General features: G+C 37.1%; 1 protein-coding gene across 1 annotated transcript in view; it reads right to left on the bottom strand.

The window, feature by feature from the left end:
• The window catches only part of srcin1a (SRC kinase signaling inhibitor 1a), a 115,303-nt gene extending 104,665 nt beyond the window's left edge, over positions 1 to 10,638 (bottom strand). Inside the window, exons 1-2 of the mRNA XM_073832441.1 lie at positions 10,633 to 10,638; positions 10,082 to 10,201 (exon numbers count right to left, since the gene is read on the bottom strand). Of these exons, the coding sequence (XP_073688542.1) occupies positions 10,082 to 10,201; positions 10,633 to 10,638 (126 nt within the window). The remainder of the gene's footprint in view (positions 1 to 10,081; positions 10,202 to 10,632) is intronic.
• Between the last annotated feature and the right edge of the window lie 7,919 nt (positions 10,639 to 18,557).

The raw sequence follows: 18,557 nt of genomic DNA, 5'->3' as shown, positions 1-18,557 counted from the left end.
CTTTATGTTATGGTCGCCCGGTAGTGACGCAACGGCAGCGACTGACGCGCCGCGGTGACGTCATACGCTGGCGCCGGCCATTTCATGTAGTTTTTCTATGCATTCTTCAGACTCGAGGCACGCTGCAGCGTTCCCCAAAAGCGCCCTCTAGAGGACGCAGTGAGAGTTCCCTTCGGAAGGGAACTACCTAGCACCTGGGTAAAAATATTAAAAATAACCCAATAACATGACCCAACAGGCTAAACCCTGCATTTGGGTTAAAAAAATAAACCTAACATATTTTAGATTGCAGAAAAACTACCCAGCATCTGAGTAAAAAAAATATTAAATCACCCAATAAAATGACCCAACAAGCTGAACCCAGCATTTGGGTTAAAAAATAACCCAGTATTTTTAGAGTGCAGAAAACTACCCAGCATCTGGGTAACAAATATTAAAAATAACCCAATAAAATGACCCAACAAGCTGAACCCAGCATTTGAGTTAAAAAAATAGCCCAGCATTTTTTAGAGTGTATTAATGTGCTATTAAAAAACTTTTATTATTTAATTATTATTTATTTAACTTATTAATAAGTGTTCATTTAACTGTTAATTTCCAGCCTATTCTGGGTTCATTTTAAGGAACAAATATAGTATTTTTTAAGCAATAGTTGGGTTAAATAAAACTACCCAGAAGCCTGGGTTAAACATTTAACCTAACCGCTGAGTCTTAACAACGCAATCACTGGGGTTGTCAATATTTCACCCAGCGCTGGGTTGTTTTTAACCCAGCATTTTTTAAAGAGTGAAATTATCATCTTTGTCTAAATGATTTTGAATGATAATTTGTTGACAGTGTTTTAAAATATTATGCTAATAGCTTAGCCCCTCATACATTATTATTATTAATTATTATTATTATTATTATTATTATTATTATTATACATCCTTTTTATTACTTTTATTCAAATTAAAATTTAGCGTTGCTTCCCAAAATTTGTCAGATTTTCATCTTCATTTAATAATTATAAATAATAATTTGTCATTGACTGGCGTAGCCCCTTACACAATAATAATTATAATTTATTTTAATTATTATAGCTATATTATTATTATTATTATTATTATTAGTAGTAGTAGTAGTAATAGTAGTAATATTATACATCATGTTTGCTACCTTTATTCAAATTCATAAATTGAATTGCAAAGTAAAAAGCACAAGTGCAAACAGTTACAAACCCCCTGAATAAGTTGCTGTGTTTTTGCTGAGTCTGATGCTTTGTCCTAATATATCAAATTAGATGAGCAGAGCGCTGTTTCCACTGAATCAGTATCTCAGTTGTTTTGCATTGTTCTCTGCTGGTTTTGCCAGTTTGTCCAGAGTCCAGTCTTGGTAGGGGTTCAGGGACTGAACTGACCCTTTCACAGTTTTCTCTCTTGCCGTTTCCAATAAATCCATATTGTTTTCTCTCTTTCTCATGCTCATCATTTGCTTTTTCCCAATCTAGTTTGTTTCTCCTCCCTCGCTTTTCTCCATCATGATAATAATGACCTTGAGAATTACTTGGCTATTATAATCATTCCCATCATCATCGTCATGGCGTGCACGTGCTAGATTAGAGTGACAGTGAAAGATGAGTGTGATTGAGGGTGTGTGTTTGAGTGTGTTTAATCATGCACTTGTGTTTGAGTGTGATAGACCCCTGTGGTCCAACTGTATCGCATGCAGTACTGCATATTAATGAGTGTGCAAGTGTGTGCGTTTCTCATCTGACTCATCCGTCCTTTTGCTCTGTAATAACCACTAACAGAAACCGCACTGAGGTTGATTTGCAATCAGATCTGCCCCATCTCATTATAACACAGCGACAAGTTTATTGGCTAAACTGATCTTGGACCTGCAAGTGATAGATTGAACTATGCATAACTCCCTGGCACAATGCCTGAGATCTCCTGTGTTCTCCCTCTTCTTAATAGAGGTGTAGCAGCAGGTTGGATCCTGTCCTTCTTTCTTTTTTTTCTGTCATTTACCAGATGGACTGCAGGCAGGCAGTCATGTTCCCTGAGCCTGAGCTTGCCTGGCCATACATTATTAATGACACAAATCATTAAGAACTCTCTCTCTCTTTCCCTTGCCGTCCCTTTATCTGTCAATCTTAGCAACTTTTTCTTTGAAGCATCCATAAAAACACATGCACAAAAACAGACCACCGTGCACAACTCACCTGCACATGTATGATCAGAAGGATTTTTTGAGCCATGAGTCAATGATGTATCATTAATGTGCTCACATGGATTCATAGCACTTTCTACAGCTGGACTACCCTGGAAATCCAGAGGTCTCGCGAGAGCACAATTTGAATTGTCTCTGCAAGACACTCTGGCATCGAGCAATGATGCAGGTTACTGCAATACGTAAGCAATTGTGGGAACCAATCAAATCGGTGTATCTGATGTAGGCGGGACAGAGGCGAGCTAAGCTGATGATGACAGCGCTGCGACGTCCGAATCATAGTAAACTTTGAAAGATCGCTGTCGCTACAGATGAACAACAAGTTGTTTGAAACGGCTTTGGCCGCTACAATGAACAGCCGCTTTTCCACCATCGTGCCGAACCGTTCGGGTACAGTTCCAGTTGTGTTTCCACCTGAGCCTGGTACGGCACGGAACGATTACAAACCGTTCTCGGCCCGGAATTCTCGGCACGGTTAGACAACCGTGCTGAACCGGGCTGATAAAATGCGTTTGCATGGCGTCGCCACTCTGTTGCCTGGCTACCAGTTTCTCTATGGCAAAGCGGGAGCGCAGTAAACAGATACGGTAAATATAAATACAAATGGCTGAGACACTTTGGTCTGTGGATGAAACATTTGCTCTAATATTGATATTTGGCAAGAAAGAAAAATTCAACAACAGCTGGAGGGTGCAAAGAGAAACGAAAAAGTTTTTTTTTATTATAGTGCAGTGTCTTGCAGAGAAGGGCATTAAGAAAAGTTTCAAAACAGTGCCGGGAAAAAAAAAAACCTCAAACATACATATCAAGTCCAATAGGAAAATAACAGTAGAAGCGGGGCTTGCATTACCAAGGCAACGACTGACGCATTTGTATTTACATTCCAAATAGTTCCGTTATCTGCACCGCAGTGGAAAATCAAACCGTATCCGTGCCGACTGGCCCGAATCGGCACGGAACAGAACGGTTACGCATTGAGAACGGTTCGGCCCGATAGTGGAAAAGCGGCTAACGAGTTAGACTTGGCTTTCCATATAAAAGAGGAACAGAAAACCGAAAACTCGAATCGTTCCTTTGCAAGAAGGACGTTTTTGCTGTTTTGCCGACTGGATACGGCAAGAGTTTAATCTATCAGTTCACGAGTTCACGCTTACATATAATTAGCCGGAGAATAGTAGTGCATGTTTGGCGTGCTGTCCGGTGAAGGAGTGGCCCCGAACCCAGAGTACGTTACCCCCCAATTGGAGTAGCGAGAACTCGGAGTGAGGAGATGGGGTGGTGGAGGTTTACTGATAAGCCATCGAGTGAATCGAGGTGAGTCAGCTGTATTTAAACCTATGGCGCTGATTGACTTGTGATGTTTACGCTAAGCATCTGACGCGCTTCTCCCGAACTTTGTTAATGAAACATCATTTAGCTCTGCTGGTAGCTAAGCGTGTATTGTTGTGATTGGTCGTGGCGTTATCCAATTGCGTGCAGTTAGAGTTTCAAATGCATGCTTGGTGCCGCCCCTCGAGTTAGGCAGTTTTCATTGCTCGATGCCAGACCCATAATCTTAATAGATTAGGGTCTGGATTTTTCCAGGCTACAGCTGGACTGAAGTATGACCTTAATATGACCAAAAACAAAATGTCATTTTAAACAGTTTTTGAGGCACTTTCATATAAATATGTATGTGTTTTTAATAATAATAATGAAAATAGTTTTTAATGAAGTCTCTTATGCTTACCAAGGTAGAATTTATATGCTAAAAATACTCATAAAACACTAATATTGTGGAATATTATTACAATTTAAATAACTCTTTTCTATAAATAGCATATATTTCTGTGATGGCAAAGCTGAATTTTCTTCAGTCATTACTCCAGTCTTTATTGTCACATGATCCTTTAGAAATAATTCTAATATGCAGATTTTCCGCTCAAAAAACATTTCTTATTTTTTGTCAATGTTTAAATCTATGGAAGCCTGTTTCCGCCACTGAATACATTTTATTTTGCGACTTTTTATCTCACAATTCTTCACAAGACTTTTTTTCTTGCAATTGTGATACAAACTCGCAGTTCTGTCTTTTTTTGTTGATATTTGCATGATATAAACTTGCAGTTGTGAGTTATAAAAGTCAGTATTGCATGATATATACTCGCAACTGGCAGAAAAAAAGTCGCAATTCTGAGAAAAACGGCATGCTTGAATTGCGGTTTTATGTCACATTTGCTTTTGTTCATACTATTGGGTAGGTTTAGGTGTAGTGCAGATGGTACGCTTTTTAAAACATCATGGAGCATTAGAATTATAGCGCCACTCAAAACTGCTGTGATATTGTACAAAACCAACGTCACATAAAACGTATCGTATGTACGTTCATCTGTTCCGGGGGGAAAAACTAACACTTCTTTAGCACCACTCAGTGGACATTTCACATTGAATATGTCATGAAACGTACATGATGGTAAGTATTTTGTGTCTTGCAAAAAAGTTCCCACAGGTAAGTTTTCATCATGAGATCAAGTTGCAGAATTGCGAGATTTGAGTTTATATCTTGCAATTGTAACTTTTTTTCTCAGAATTCTGAGTTTATATCTCACAATTCTGACTTTGTAACACACAATTGTGAGCTCAGAGTTCAGAATTGTGAATATTTTTTTCACAGTTCTGACTATTTCTCACAATTGTTCATTTAAATCCTGCTATTCTGACTTCATAACTCGCAATTGTGAGTTTGTATCACACAATTTTGAGGAAAAAGTCAGAATTGTGAGTTTATATCTCACAATTTTGAGAAAATAAAGTCAGAACTGTGAGTTTGTATTATGCAAGTCCGAGAAAAAAGTCAAAATTGTGAAATAAACTCGCAATGACCTTTTAGTATTTTTTATTCAGTTGCAGAAACAGGGTTTCATAGAAATCAGTTGTGCTGCTTAATATTTATGAAACCATGGCATACTACGATTTACACGTTTAGGGGTGTGTGTGTGTGTTTAATAGACATTATTGATTTTATTAAAATAGTTATAATATTAAAAATATTTATTAAAATATAATTTTAACATTGATAATAGTAAGAACCATTATTAATAACTGAGCACCAATAATAATTAAGCAGCATATCAGCTAGGGCTGCTCAATTTTCCCAATCAGGATTATTTTGGTCAATATTGTATTCACGATTATTTAACACGATTATGACTGGGTCCAAAACTTTACATTAGTGATTAATTTAAAGACAATACAACAGAAAAAAGATATGAATAAAAAAAAAATGCTGAATACTTTTATGCAAGTCTAAAGGAGTCTAACAATACTACAGAAATTTAATGTAATTATTTAAATGTAAAATAAAACAGCGTCTTCACTGTAATAGTTAAACATGCTTTGTTTCTTATTAAAACTACAAAAGTCCTTCATTCAAGAGCAGTGAGCAATTTTTCTCTTTGTATTTTTAAGTTTTATTAAGATTAAGCACAGAGACAGCAGAAGGAATATTATTTGTTGCTTTAAGTGCCACACGGATTCAATATACTGTTACACACGTATTTTCATTCTCAACAGTTTGTGATGATTTAAGACATAACTGACAAGGGTTTACATGAATAATAACAAAGCGCCTCATTTTGAAATATTTTTGCATGTATTTGCCCGTTTAGGTTCGCACCTTGTGTCCGTGTTTTGCTCCGTCTCTGAGTGCATACACAGAACAGTGCTAGTTTTGTTTTACGCTTTTAAAAACACAACATCAAAAAAACATTAATAAATCAAGCACGTCTCGTTTTATGAAAGTCACGTTACATGATTTTGCTGATTTGCATGTGAAATTAGGCTTTTACGGAGAGGCGAAAGCGCACCACTGGTAAGGGGGTGGAATGGGGCGCAATAATCGTTTCATCTCGATTACTGCATTTTCATGATCGTTTGAAGAAGAAATCGAAATCAAAACCGAATTTTTTAAATTAATTGCACAGCCCTAATATCAGCATATTAAGATGATTTCTGAATGATCATGTGATACTAAAGACTGGAGTAATGATGCAGCAAATTCAGTTTTGAATCACAGGTATAATATTAAGTTTTAAAATATATTCAAATAGAAAACCGTTATCTCAAATTGAAATAACATTTCACAATATTACTGTTTTACTGTATTTTTGATCAAATAAATGCAGCCTTGGTAAGCATTTCACTTCATTAAAAACATTTTTAAAAAATCACAATGTTCCTAAACTTTTGAAATATAGGCTCTTGCATATCCCTTAATATGTAATAAACTATAATGTTATTAAAATATATTTTGTCTTTGGTCATTGTCCTAGTGCCTCTTCAAAAAAATAAATAAATGAATATAAAAAAGTGAACACCATCCCTTGTTATTAGTCAGTGGTGTATCATTAATGTGTTCCTTCAAAAGTATGACTAGCAGAACTGAAGTATGACCTTAACATGATCTTCAGTGAAATGTTACGCAGCCCATTTATTCCATTGCTGTTCCTCCTGGTTTTTCCATGTACCGTGATGTGTTGTCTTAGCATGTGCTTGCGTGTTCTCTGCATGATCCTTCATGTATTTCCACCATCTGTTCCATGTCTTTTCTCCTGTAGTGCTTGATGTCACAGTTACATTGTGTCCTCTGCGGGCTCTAGGTGATATTGTGACAAGCAATGAAAGCTTTCTAACATGTAAACCTGAGCTTATGTCCTAAATGGCTGCAACTGTGGCAGGACATTTTGTTGATCACTTGGTTTCTATTTTTACATCGTTGCTTTGAGTAGCTCCGCCCACAGTGAAATCTCATTGGTCCAAAGTCCCGCTCTGCATACCTGTACATTAAACATTCTGATTGGATGTGATTGTGCAGCAGTTTCACAGTCAAACTTCTGAGTTTGCACCATTTTTAGGTGACCTTGATTTATTTCATGGTCATTATGTTAATGAGAAGGTGGCTTGATTTGTGGTCTAATTTCTGAGGTAAAGTACTGATTTAGTGTGATTGTTAATTGTAGCATCATTATTGTATGTCTGTTTTGGTGCATGTGTATAAGAGAGGGATGTTTTCATGTGTTTTACCTAATGGACACAGAGTCATGTCCTTCATCAGCTTCATCTGATAACTTGGGCAAAAATCCTCCCCTTTCCATGCAGAAGGACATGCCGCTGTCATGGCAACCTCGCCATGTTTCATTGCAATCATGCAACACTTGCTTGACACTTCCACGCTGCGCTCCTGTCAAACCCTCACGCACTCAGGATCACTATCACAATGTGTTTCCTTATGCTAAACACACTCATGCCTTCACACATCTGTCCTCTCCTGTCGAAAATTGTCAGTGTCAGTACCTTTCACTCAACCTTTGTTAATTACTGTCATTAGCTTAATTATTTAAAGGGATGGAGCATCCAAAACTTTCAATTCTGTCATCTTTTATTCACACTCATATTGTTTCAGACCTGAATGACTTTCATTCTCCTGTGAAACACAGAAAAATATATTTTAAATTTCACAAGATATTTTGGACTTCATGTCATTTATGTATTGAAATATGACCTTAATATAACTAAAACAATGTCCACAATATAACAAAACAATAATTAAACATAATAATATTAATAGTAATATTTTAAGTATTTTGAGTTTAAGAATAATGTTTAAAAATAATGGCAACAATAACTACAAAATAAAAATTATTAAACATAAGTATTTATAATAATAATAATAATAATAATAATAATAATAATATTTAAAAATAACAATACAACTACAATAACGAAACAGTAGTAATAATAATCCTCTTATTCTTAAAAAAACAATACGACAACAATGCACATACTACTAATAATAATAATAGTAATAATAATTTACAGTTTTATTACAAATTTATTATTATTATTATTATTATTATGTTTTGTTTTTATTTCTAAATATTATTTAAAATAGTATTTTTTGTGTATTGTTGTATTGGTATTTTTTAAATATTTAAATAACTTATAATAATAAATATTATTTTACAAAATTCTAAATATTATAAAAAATATTTTCTTATTGTTATTGTATTATTTTAAATATTATTAAAATAATAATATGACATTATTATTATTATGTTTATTTTTATTTCTAAATATTAAAACATTATTATATGTACATTTGTTGTCATATTTTTATTGTTTTAATTATTTAAAAAGTATAATAATAATTTATTATTATTATTATTATTTAGTTATTTTATTTTTATTTCTAAATATTTTAAATTATTATTATTATTATTATTATTATTATTATTGTTATGTGTATTGTTATAATTAAATATTATTTAAATAATATAACTTGTAATAATAATAATAATTATTATTATAATTATGTTATGGTTTTATTTTTTCTAAACAATATATTATACATAATATACAAATATATATAAAATATAAATAATATATTATTAGATTGTGTATTGTTGTTGATTATTTTAAATATTATTATAATAATAATAATAATAATACATTATGATTATTTTATTTGTATTTATAAATGTTATTAAAAATTATATAATTTTGTTGTATAGTTATTTTTTAATGTTATTGAAATAATATAATTAATAATAAATCATTACTATTATTATAATTATTATAGTTATTTTTATTTCAAAATATTATTACAAATGTATTATTATTATATTGTTATATAAATATATACTGTATTATATAAATATTATTTAAATGATTATAATTATGTTTAATTGTTGTTGTATTGTTGTTTATAAATATTATTAAAAATAATAATGTAACAACAATAACAACAATAATGATGATGACTGTTTTGTTTATTTATTCTTTTTTTTTTTATAAACTAACCCTTTAACTCCTTTCCACCTTCATTTCCATGTTAAATGAAGCACCTTCTCCTCCTGGTGGTCTCTCTGTGCGTAAAGAGGGACCTCCGTGTTCCCCCCTCCCTCCCCCCGCCTGAGCACCGCTCCCTTGGGCCCGTTCCGTGACTTTCAGAACCACGGAGAGCTCCGATCCCTAGAGCTCCTAATATTCCTCTACAAAGGAGTCTGCAGAGACAGAGAAAGAGAGAAGGGCAAAGAGAAAAGAGATTAGCACAATCACTGCGGAGAACAGACTGTACCTTTAAGAGAGAGAGAGAGGGAGAGAGAGAGGAGAACAACAAAACCATGCTAATCTATCACTGACTGTTTTTTTTCCGTCTTGCTTAGTTCAAGCTGTGTGTTTAGTAAAAGCTCTTTGCAGCTTCTCCAACACTGGTAAACCAGCTGAATTGCACAGCACAGAGCAAGGACGTACACACATACACACACATGCACACACGACCGCACACGCTCGTTCTTCCCGAGTCGCGCACACACACACACACCGCCTCACACGCGTACGGCACTGCCCGCGAGAACCAGCTGGAGAAAGCCCATCTCGCGCGCTCAGAGAGAGAGGGAGAGGAACAGAGGACAGGAGCGAGAGAGCGAGACAAAGGAAGGCAGGGACGGAAGGAGAAAAGGAGCGAATAGAAACGCAGCCGGCTCCGGGAGAGACTAACGACACGGAGTGAAGACAAGAGAGAGGAGGAGGACCAGGAGGGTGGATCAGGAAGCAGGCTGGTGGCTCTCTCTTGTAGGCAGCGGAGCACGGTGAAGGCATTATGGGAAATGCACCATCCCAAGGCATGTCAACCTTATCTTCTTCAATTTTTATGTAGCAGGTATTTTGTTATCTGCCGTGTTTGTTGGTTTCCTCATCCGCTGTTTTTTTTTTTTCGTTTGCTGAGGGGGTGGGGCAAGGTGGGGTTGGAGGGTGTGTATACGTATGTATGTGTGTGTGTGTGTGTGTGTGTGTGTTTGTGTGCATAGTGTCCTTTGGTGGTTCATACCGATTGCTCTGTGTCTGTGGGATCCAAGGGCTCTGCCGGTGAGCAGGGTTTCCAGGGATGGGAGTGATGAGGCTGGCTCAGTGGGTGTGGGAGCTCCGAGATGAATTGAGGGATCCATTCCTGGAGAAACAGGAGGATGGGAAAAAGGGAGAGGGGGAAAACAAGCACCACTAATGATGCTTGAACGTGTGTGCTTGTGTGTATATTTGTGGTTTTGTGTTTGAGCTTTCAGTGGCTGTGTAGGAATACCATAGGAAGCAGAGGAAGTCATCACACCCATTAAAACTGGAGTGAGTGTGTGAGCACGTTGTCGGAGAGGATTTTGTGGTGCTTGTGAAGGCAATTACTATTTGAGCCCTAGGGAATAAACTTCTGTGCAACTTGACTCGCATTGTTTGTGCTACGAATCTCAAATCATATGGCTTGTTGAGTAGAAGTGTGCTATTCTATTGCTATTACTTTTCTAAGCATTTAGACTTACCTGTTGGATTATAAAACAATCAAAAATGTGCATTTAAAGGCATATATTAAACATTAGAGCAATTACTCACCTGCATCTCATTCCTAACCTGAAGATATTTTAAAGATTGTTTTAATTGTCCATACAGTGAAAGTCAATGGGGTCCAAAACAACATTGGAACTCTATTGTCTGGACAATTTTTTGTTCTCATGAGAGTCATTTTTGGGTGAACTAAACCATGATCCAAGAGAATGTGAAAAAATGAAAATTCTTTCATTAATCACTTACCCAAATGTCATTCCAAACCCTTAGACCTTTGTTCATCTCCAGAACAGAATTTAATCCGAGAGCTTTCTGACCCTGCATGGACAGCAACACAACTACCACGTTTAAGACCTAGATAGGTGGTAAAAACATTGATAAAATAGTCCATGTGGCATCAGTGCATAAACCGTAATTTTATGAAGCTATGATAATACTTTTTGTGCAGGAAGAAAACAAAAATAACGACTTTATTCGGTTGTTTCTTCTTTTCCCTGTCAGTCTTTGACACACGTTCACAAAAGTATCATGGCACATTCACGTTTGCAAGAGTATCACAACGCATGTGTGTTAACGAGAGTATCACAACACATACTAGTTCACAAGAGTATCACAACACATACGCATTCATGAGAGTTTCACGATGCATGCATGTTTACGAGAGTATCACGACACATACGAGTTCACGATAGTACCACGACACATGCACGTTCACAAGAGTTTTACAAAACTTAAGCGTTCATGAGAGTATCATGACACGTACGTGTTCACGGGAGTATTACGACGCATACGCATTCACAAGAGTGTCACGATACATACGCATTCACAGGAGTATCGTGATGCATGCGTGTTCACAAGAGTATCACGATATATACATGTTCACGAGATTATGATGCAGAGTAAGAGTATCACGACATATACACTTTCATGAAAATATCATGATGCATGCGCATTCACGAGAGTATCACGATGCATGCATATTCACGAGAGTATCACGACACTTGCGCATTTACGACACATACACGTTCACAAGAGTATCTTGACACATGCATTCACGAGTATCATGATACATACGCGTTCACGAGAGTATCATGACACATACGTGTTCACGGGAGTATCACGACATATACGCGTTTATGATAGTATCATGACGCAATGCACGTTCATAAGAGTATCACGATGCATGCATGTTCACAAGAGCATCACGACACTTGCGCATTCACGAGAGTATCTCGACACGTGCATTTACAAGAGTATCACGATGCATACGTGTTTACGAGAGTATCATGATGCATGCACGTTCACGAGAGTATCACGACACATGCATGTTCACGAGAGTATCTCGACACGTGCATTCACAAGAGTTTCACGATACATACGCGTTCACGAGAGTATCATGACGCATGTTCACGATACATGTTCACGAGATTATGATGCAGAGTATCACGACATATATGCGCTCATGATAGTATCATGACGCAATGCACGTTCACAAGAGTATCACGTCACATGTGCATTCACAAGAGTATTACAATGCATGCACGTTCACGGGAGTATCACAATGCATGCATGTTCACGAGAGTACCATGACACATGCACGTTCACGAGAATATCATGACACTTGCGCATTCATGACACATACGCGTTCATGAGAGTATCTCGACACATGCACATTCACGAAAGAATCACAATGCATGCACGTTCACGAGAGTATCACGACACATGCGCATTCACGACACATGCAAGTTCACAAGAATATCACAACACTTGCGCATTCACGACACATGCACGTTCGCGAGAATATCATGACACTTGCGCATTCACGACACATACGCGTTCACGAGTATCACGTCACATGCATTCACGAGAGTATCACAATGCATGCACGTTCACGAGAGTATCACGACACATGCGCATTCACGACACATGCAAGTTCACAAGAATATCACAACACTTGCGCATTCACGACACATGCACGTTCGCGAGAATATCATGACACTTGCGCATTCACGACACATACGCGTTCACGAGTATCACGTCACATGCATTCACGAGAGTATCACAATGCATGCACGTTCACGAGAGTATCACGACACATGCGCATTCACGACACATGCAAGTTCACAAGAATATCACAACACTTGCGCATTCACGACACATGCACGTTCGCGAGAATATCATGACACTTGCGCATTCACGACACATACGCGTTCACGAGTATCACGTCACATGCATTCACGAGAGTATCACAATGCATGCACGTTCACGAGAGTATCACGACACATGCGCATTCACGACACATGCAAGTTCACAAGAATATCACGACACTTGCGCATTCACGACACATGCACGTTCGCGAGAATATCATGACACTTGCGCATTCACGACACATACGCGTTCATGAGAGTATCTCGACACATGCACATTCACGAAAGAATCACAATGCATGCACGTTCACGAGAGTTTAATGACACATGCACATTCACGAGAGTATCATGACACATGCACGTTCACGAGTGTATCAGGTCACATGCATTCACGAGAATATCACAATGCATGCACGTTCACGAGAGTATCACGACACATGCACATTCACAAGAGTATCACAATACATACGCGTTCACGAGAGTACCACGACGCATGCACGTTCACGAGAGTATCACGACACTTGCACATTCACGAGAGTATCACGACACTTGCACGTTCACGAGAGTATCACGACACTTGCACGTTCACGAGAGTATCACGACACTTGCACATTCATGACACTTGCGCATTCACGACATACGCATTCACGAGAATATCTCAACACATGCACATTCACGAGAGTATCACAATACATATGCGTTCATGAAAGTATCATGCCGCATGCACATTCACGAGAGTATCTTGTCACGTGTATTCATGAGAGTATCATGACACATGCACATTCACGAGAGTATCACAACACTTGCACATTCACGACACATACACATTTACGAGAGTATCATGACGCATGCACGTTCACGAGAGTATCACGCCACATGTGCATTCACGAGAGTATCACAACGCTTCCACGTATCTCGACACGTTTACCAGAGTATCATGATGCATGCAGGTTCACCTGAGTATCACTTTACGTACGTGTTCACAAGAATATCATGATGCATGCATGTTCATCTACATGTATCACTACATGTACGTATTCACGAGAGTATCATGACACTTTGCGAACAAGGTGCAGCATATCCAGGTTCTACGTCCGAACACCTCTTCTTGTGAATGCATGGAGACACGGAAGAGAATAAATTGTAAAAAAAAGTTTGTTTTTTTTTATGCACAAAAAGTATTCTCATAGCTTTATAAAATTAAGGTTGAGTAGTTGCAGGGGTAGAGTAGATGGCATATTTTTACATTTTGGATGTATTAAAGGAACACTCCACTTTTTTTGGAAATAGGCTCATTTTCTAACTTCCCCCTGAGTTAATAAGTTGAGTTTTACCGTTTTGAAATCCATTCAGTCGTTCTCCTGTTCTGGCGATATCACTTTTAGCATAGCTTAGCATAGATCATGAATCCTACTAGACCAATAGCATCGTGTTCAAAAATGGCCAACGAGTTTCGATATTTCTCCTATTTAAAACTTGACTCTTCTGTAGTTACATCGTGTACTAAGACCGGTGGAAATGCAAAGCTTCAATTTTCTAGGCTGATAAGATTAGGAACTACACTCCCATTCCGGCGTAATAGTCAAGGAAGTTTGCTGCCGTAATAAGGCTGAAGCAGGAGCAGTAATACCACGCAGCACATGTGCAAATGCTAAACTAGCTGGGAACTCATTTCTGATAATACTCCGCCTGCTTCGGCCATATTACGGCAGCAAACTTCCTTGACTATTACGCAGGAATGGGAGTGTAGTTCCTAATCTTATCAGCTTAGAAACTCGCAGATTTGCATTTCCACCGGTCTTAGTACACGATATAACTACAGAAGAGTCAAGTTTTAAATACAACAAATATGGAAACTCGTTGGTCATTTTTGAACGCGATGCTATTGGTCTAATAGGATTCAATGATCTATGCTAAGCTATGCTAAAAGTGATATCGCCAGAACAGGAGAAGGACTGAATGGATTTCAAAACGGTAAAACTCAACTTATTAACTCGGGGGGAGTTGGAGAATGAGCCTATTTCCAAAAAACGTAGAGTGTTCCTTTAAGTACTGAATTATGTTTTTGAAAAAAGATCATGTTAAAGATATTGCAATGTCTGTATAAATTTTACATGTTCAAATTCTAATGTTACCACGGCTTAATGACCAGCCAGAACACCCTAGCTACCAAACAGCAACATGCTAAACAAGTCTTAGTAGAAGAACTATTTAGCAACTGCATAGCAACACCCAGACAACCACCCACAACAGTGTTGCATCATGGCTGTGAGTTTTGCATTATTTTTCTTGAGAAACTATAAAAATCTACTTTTAGTTTTCTCTTTTGTCTTGTGTTTCACAGTTTCAATGTAACTCCTTCAGAAAGGTTGCGAAATGGAGGCAGAAAAACAGAAAATGATAGAAAAAGCCAAAGGAAGAGAGATGGGTAAAGAGGAGCTTAGAGGCATTTGTCCCTGAAGTCTGCTGGGAGAAGAACTAAAGCATGAGAAAAATGATAGAAAGATTTCATATGAGGCCTGAGACAGAAATACTACTAGAGAAGACAAGAAAATTCTTAGGCAGAGTAAAGCACATAGACAGCAGATGAGAGATGGATTGAAACTAAGGGAATGCTTGCTTGGAGTGAGACTGGGGAAAGCATGGAGAAACTAAGAGAGAAAGAGACTGGCTGCTGAAGGCATACCCACACTCTCTTGGGACAGACCAGCTTTGGTAAGCACGAAAGGGAGGGCCGGTATGACTACAAAAGAAGGAATAGAAGCGGATGGAGAACACTGATGCTCATTACAGCAACTTCACTACAGATAATCTGAAGAAAGGTAGAATAAGACAGCATCTGACAAGTTCTCACCTTCTGTTCTTTCTTTTCTTGTTGAAAAATCTAACTGATTTATAGCAAGTCATACGCTGTTAGACCAGTGATTCTCAACTTTATTTTAGCTCCAATGACTTTTCCAGTCATTTGTGAATTACTGGATAAGGACCAAGGTGAAGGAGTTTTACTCAATTTCTACCTGATATAATATTAAAGAGCTTGGCATAACTAGAAAAAATGTGTATTCATAAAATGTAAAAGAAATGGCCATGGCCGTAAGATTATATTAATTTACATGACTTTTCCAGGTCTAGAAATATCACCTTTTTAATTGGACTACCTTTTATATCCAGGTTTTCCAAGACTGTGAGACCTATTGTTCTTCAAAGAAAAACTGTTTTTTGAGGGGTGATTATTTATGTTAAATCAATTTAAGTCATCTTAAGGCCTCCTTAGAAGTTTGCTGAGGCCCCCTGGTGGGCCCTGGCCCCCTGTTGAAAATCACTGTGGGCTGTTGACAAACCAAACCAACTTCAAAGAACAAACTTTATCATGTAAATTCTGCACCTGAGTGACAGGAAATGACTGTCTATACCAGGTAGTTTGTTTTACGTCATTTGACTGTCAGTCAAAAGGTGTGTCAAGACCTTTAGACCATTTTATACAAGCAACATATCAGTTACCAGCATATACAGTACTAATTTAACGTGGTCAGGGTGGTTTTTGAAAGATGGTGATGGGTTGACCAGTTTGTACCAGCTATTGGTACAAAAGTTTACACTCTGCTTTTCAGAATCTGCAAAATGTTAATTATTTGACCAAAATAAGAGGGATCATACAAAATGCATGTTATTTTTTATTTAGTACTGATATGAATAACATATTTCACATAAAATATTTTTAGATATAGTCTAGAAGAGAAAATAATAGTTGAATTTATAAAAATGACCCTGTTCAAAAGTTTACATACCCTTGATTCTTAATACTGTGGTACTGAATGATCCACATCTGTGTTTGTTTTTGTTTAGTGATAGTTGTTCATGAGTCCCTTGTTTGTCCTGAACAGTTAAAGTGCCTGATGTTCTTCAGAAAAAATATTTGGTTTTTCAGCATTTTTGTGTATTTTGAACCCTTTCCAACAATGACTGTATTTTGAGATCCATCTTTTCACACTGAGGACAACTGAGGGACTCATATGCAACTATTACAGAAGGTTCAAACACTCACTGATGCTCCAGAAGGAAACATGCATTAAGAGCCGAGGGGTGAAAACTTTTTTAAATTTGAGGATCGGGGTAAATTTAACTTATATTGTCTTCTGGGAAACGTAACTATCTTCTGTAGCCTCTGAAAGGCAGACCTAAATGACAAAAAATATATTTAGGAAAAATAAGAAAAATGTTCATATCTCCATTCTGTTCAAAAGTTTTCACACCCCAGCTCTTAATGCATGGGGGGTTTCCCTTCTAAAGCATCAGTGAGCGTTTGATGTAAACTTTTGAGTGGGGTCATTTTTATAAATGAAAGCTATTATTTTATGTATGTATGTATGTATGTATAGAAACACAAATGTTTAAGTATTTTGAGAGCGTCAGGAGACTGATTTGATTACATAATTTATGCTGCTTCTTTTGAGTGGGTGGACCTAAGATCTTTTTTGGCACGCTTTGCTCACTGCAGCTCTCTGATTGGTGGAATTTTCTGTATGCCATCATGGGTAGTGTATTCTGCTATTAAACACGATAATTTAAAAAATAAGTTGAATTAATGTGATCAGATGGGTTCAACAGAAGCATATATAATCGATTAACAACCTCAGAGCTCACAGCAGACCTGTCTTTAAAGGTTTATCAGTTATTGTTAAAAATCGATTTCCCTATAGAGAAAAATGAATGAGTTTTTACTTCCAGAGCCTCTATAGAGAGTGAAGAAGAGTGCAGAAAGTGAAGGTGTAGAGGACAGAGAGTGCAAGAGCATTGCTCTGAGGAATGAAAAGGAGAAATAGGTGTCAAGAAAGACAGGTGGGTGTAACGAAAGCATAAAGTGGAGATGAAAGAAAAGAGGGGGATGAAAGCACTACCAGGATGAAAGGAAGGGATAGAGAGATGAAGGAGAAAGAGTTCCTGGATGAATCTTGAAGACGCTGAGATTTCTGGTGTGATCTAGGTTCATTCTCATGGCGAGTGTGATATTTTGTTGCATAATGTGTTTATCAGTGTTTCCCAATGCAAATGCTGGAGTATATATAATACAGAATCTCTTTCCAAGGTCATGATCAATTAATGCATGCTTTTTGAATATTTAAAAACGTTTGGATGGGAGTGTACATACATTCTGTGAGCCTGGCCTATAATAAAATGTGTGTAGTGCCATAGTAATTTATGTACTTTACTTGCATTGCAAAGCCATTAAAACAACCATAGTTGATGTACAGCGTCATATACTTGGTTGTTACATTTAATGTAATTTACATTCAGTTTAATACATTTAATACACTGAAGAAGCTACTTCTTAAAGAGAGAGTTCACCCAAAAATGAAAATGCTGTTAATTTACTCACCCTCAAAAACGGGCAGGCGTTAACAAAGACCACAGTTTCAGCTAAAAATCTTCTTTACTGTTCTACTTAAGAAAAAAGGCACCTGCATGGCCTGAGGGTGAATATATTACCAGCAGATTTTGATTATTTTTGGGTGAAAAACTTTAGCTTTAAAGTTAACTTGTTCATTTTTTGCTCAAAATGTAATTTGAAAACAAATCATAATTATCAGACCACCTGCAGTACCAGTGTGCCCCCTATAGTTAACAGTAACTGTGATTAAAATGTGATTTAAAACATGAATACATTTGAAAAATATACCTGAAGTATATATAAATGACTGAATGCACTGTCAGAAGTGTCTTATCTTACAAATTGACCTCCCTTAAGCTTTTAAACAGTATAAAATATTGTGCATCACATGTATCAGTCCGAGTCATGTTTAAAGCAGCATTTAGCCTTGTGATGTA

The sequence above is a fragment of the Garra rufa genome, chromosome 1, assembly GCF_049309525.1.
Source record: "Garra rufa chromosome 1, GarRuf1.0, whole genome shotgun sequence".
NCBI classification, from domain to species: domain Eukaryota; kingdom Metazoa; phylum Chordata; class Actinopteri; order Cypriniformes; family Cyprinidae; genus Garra; species Garra rufa.
This window is presented reverse-complemented; position numbering and strand designations above follow the sequence as displayed.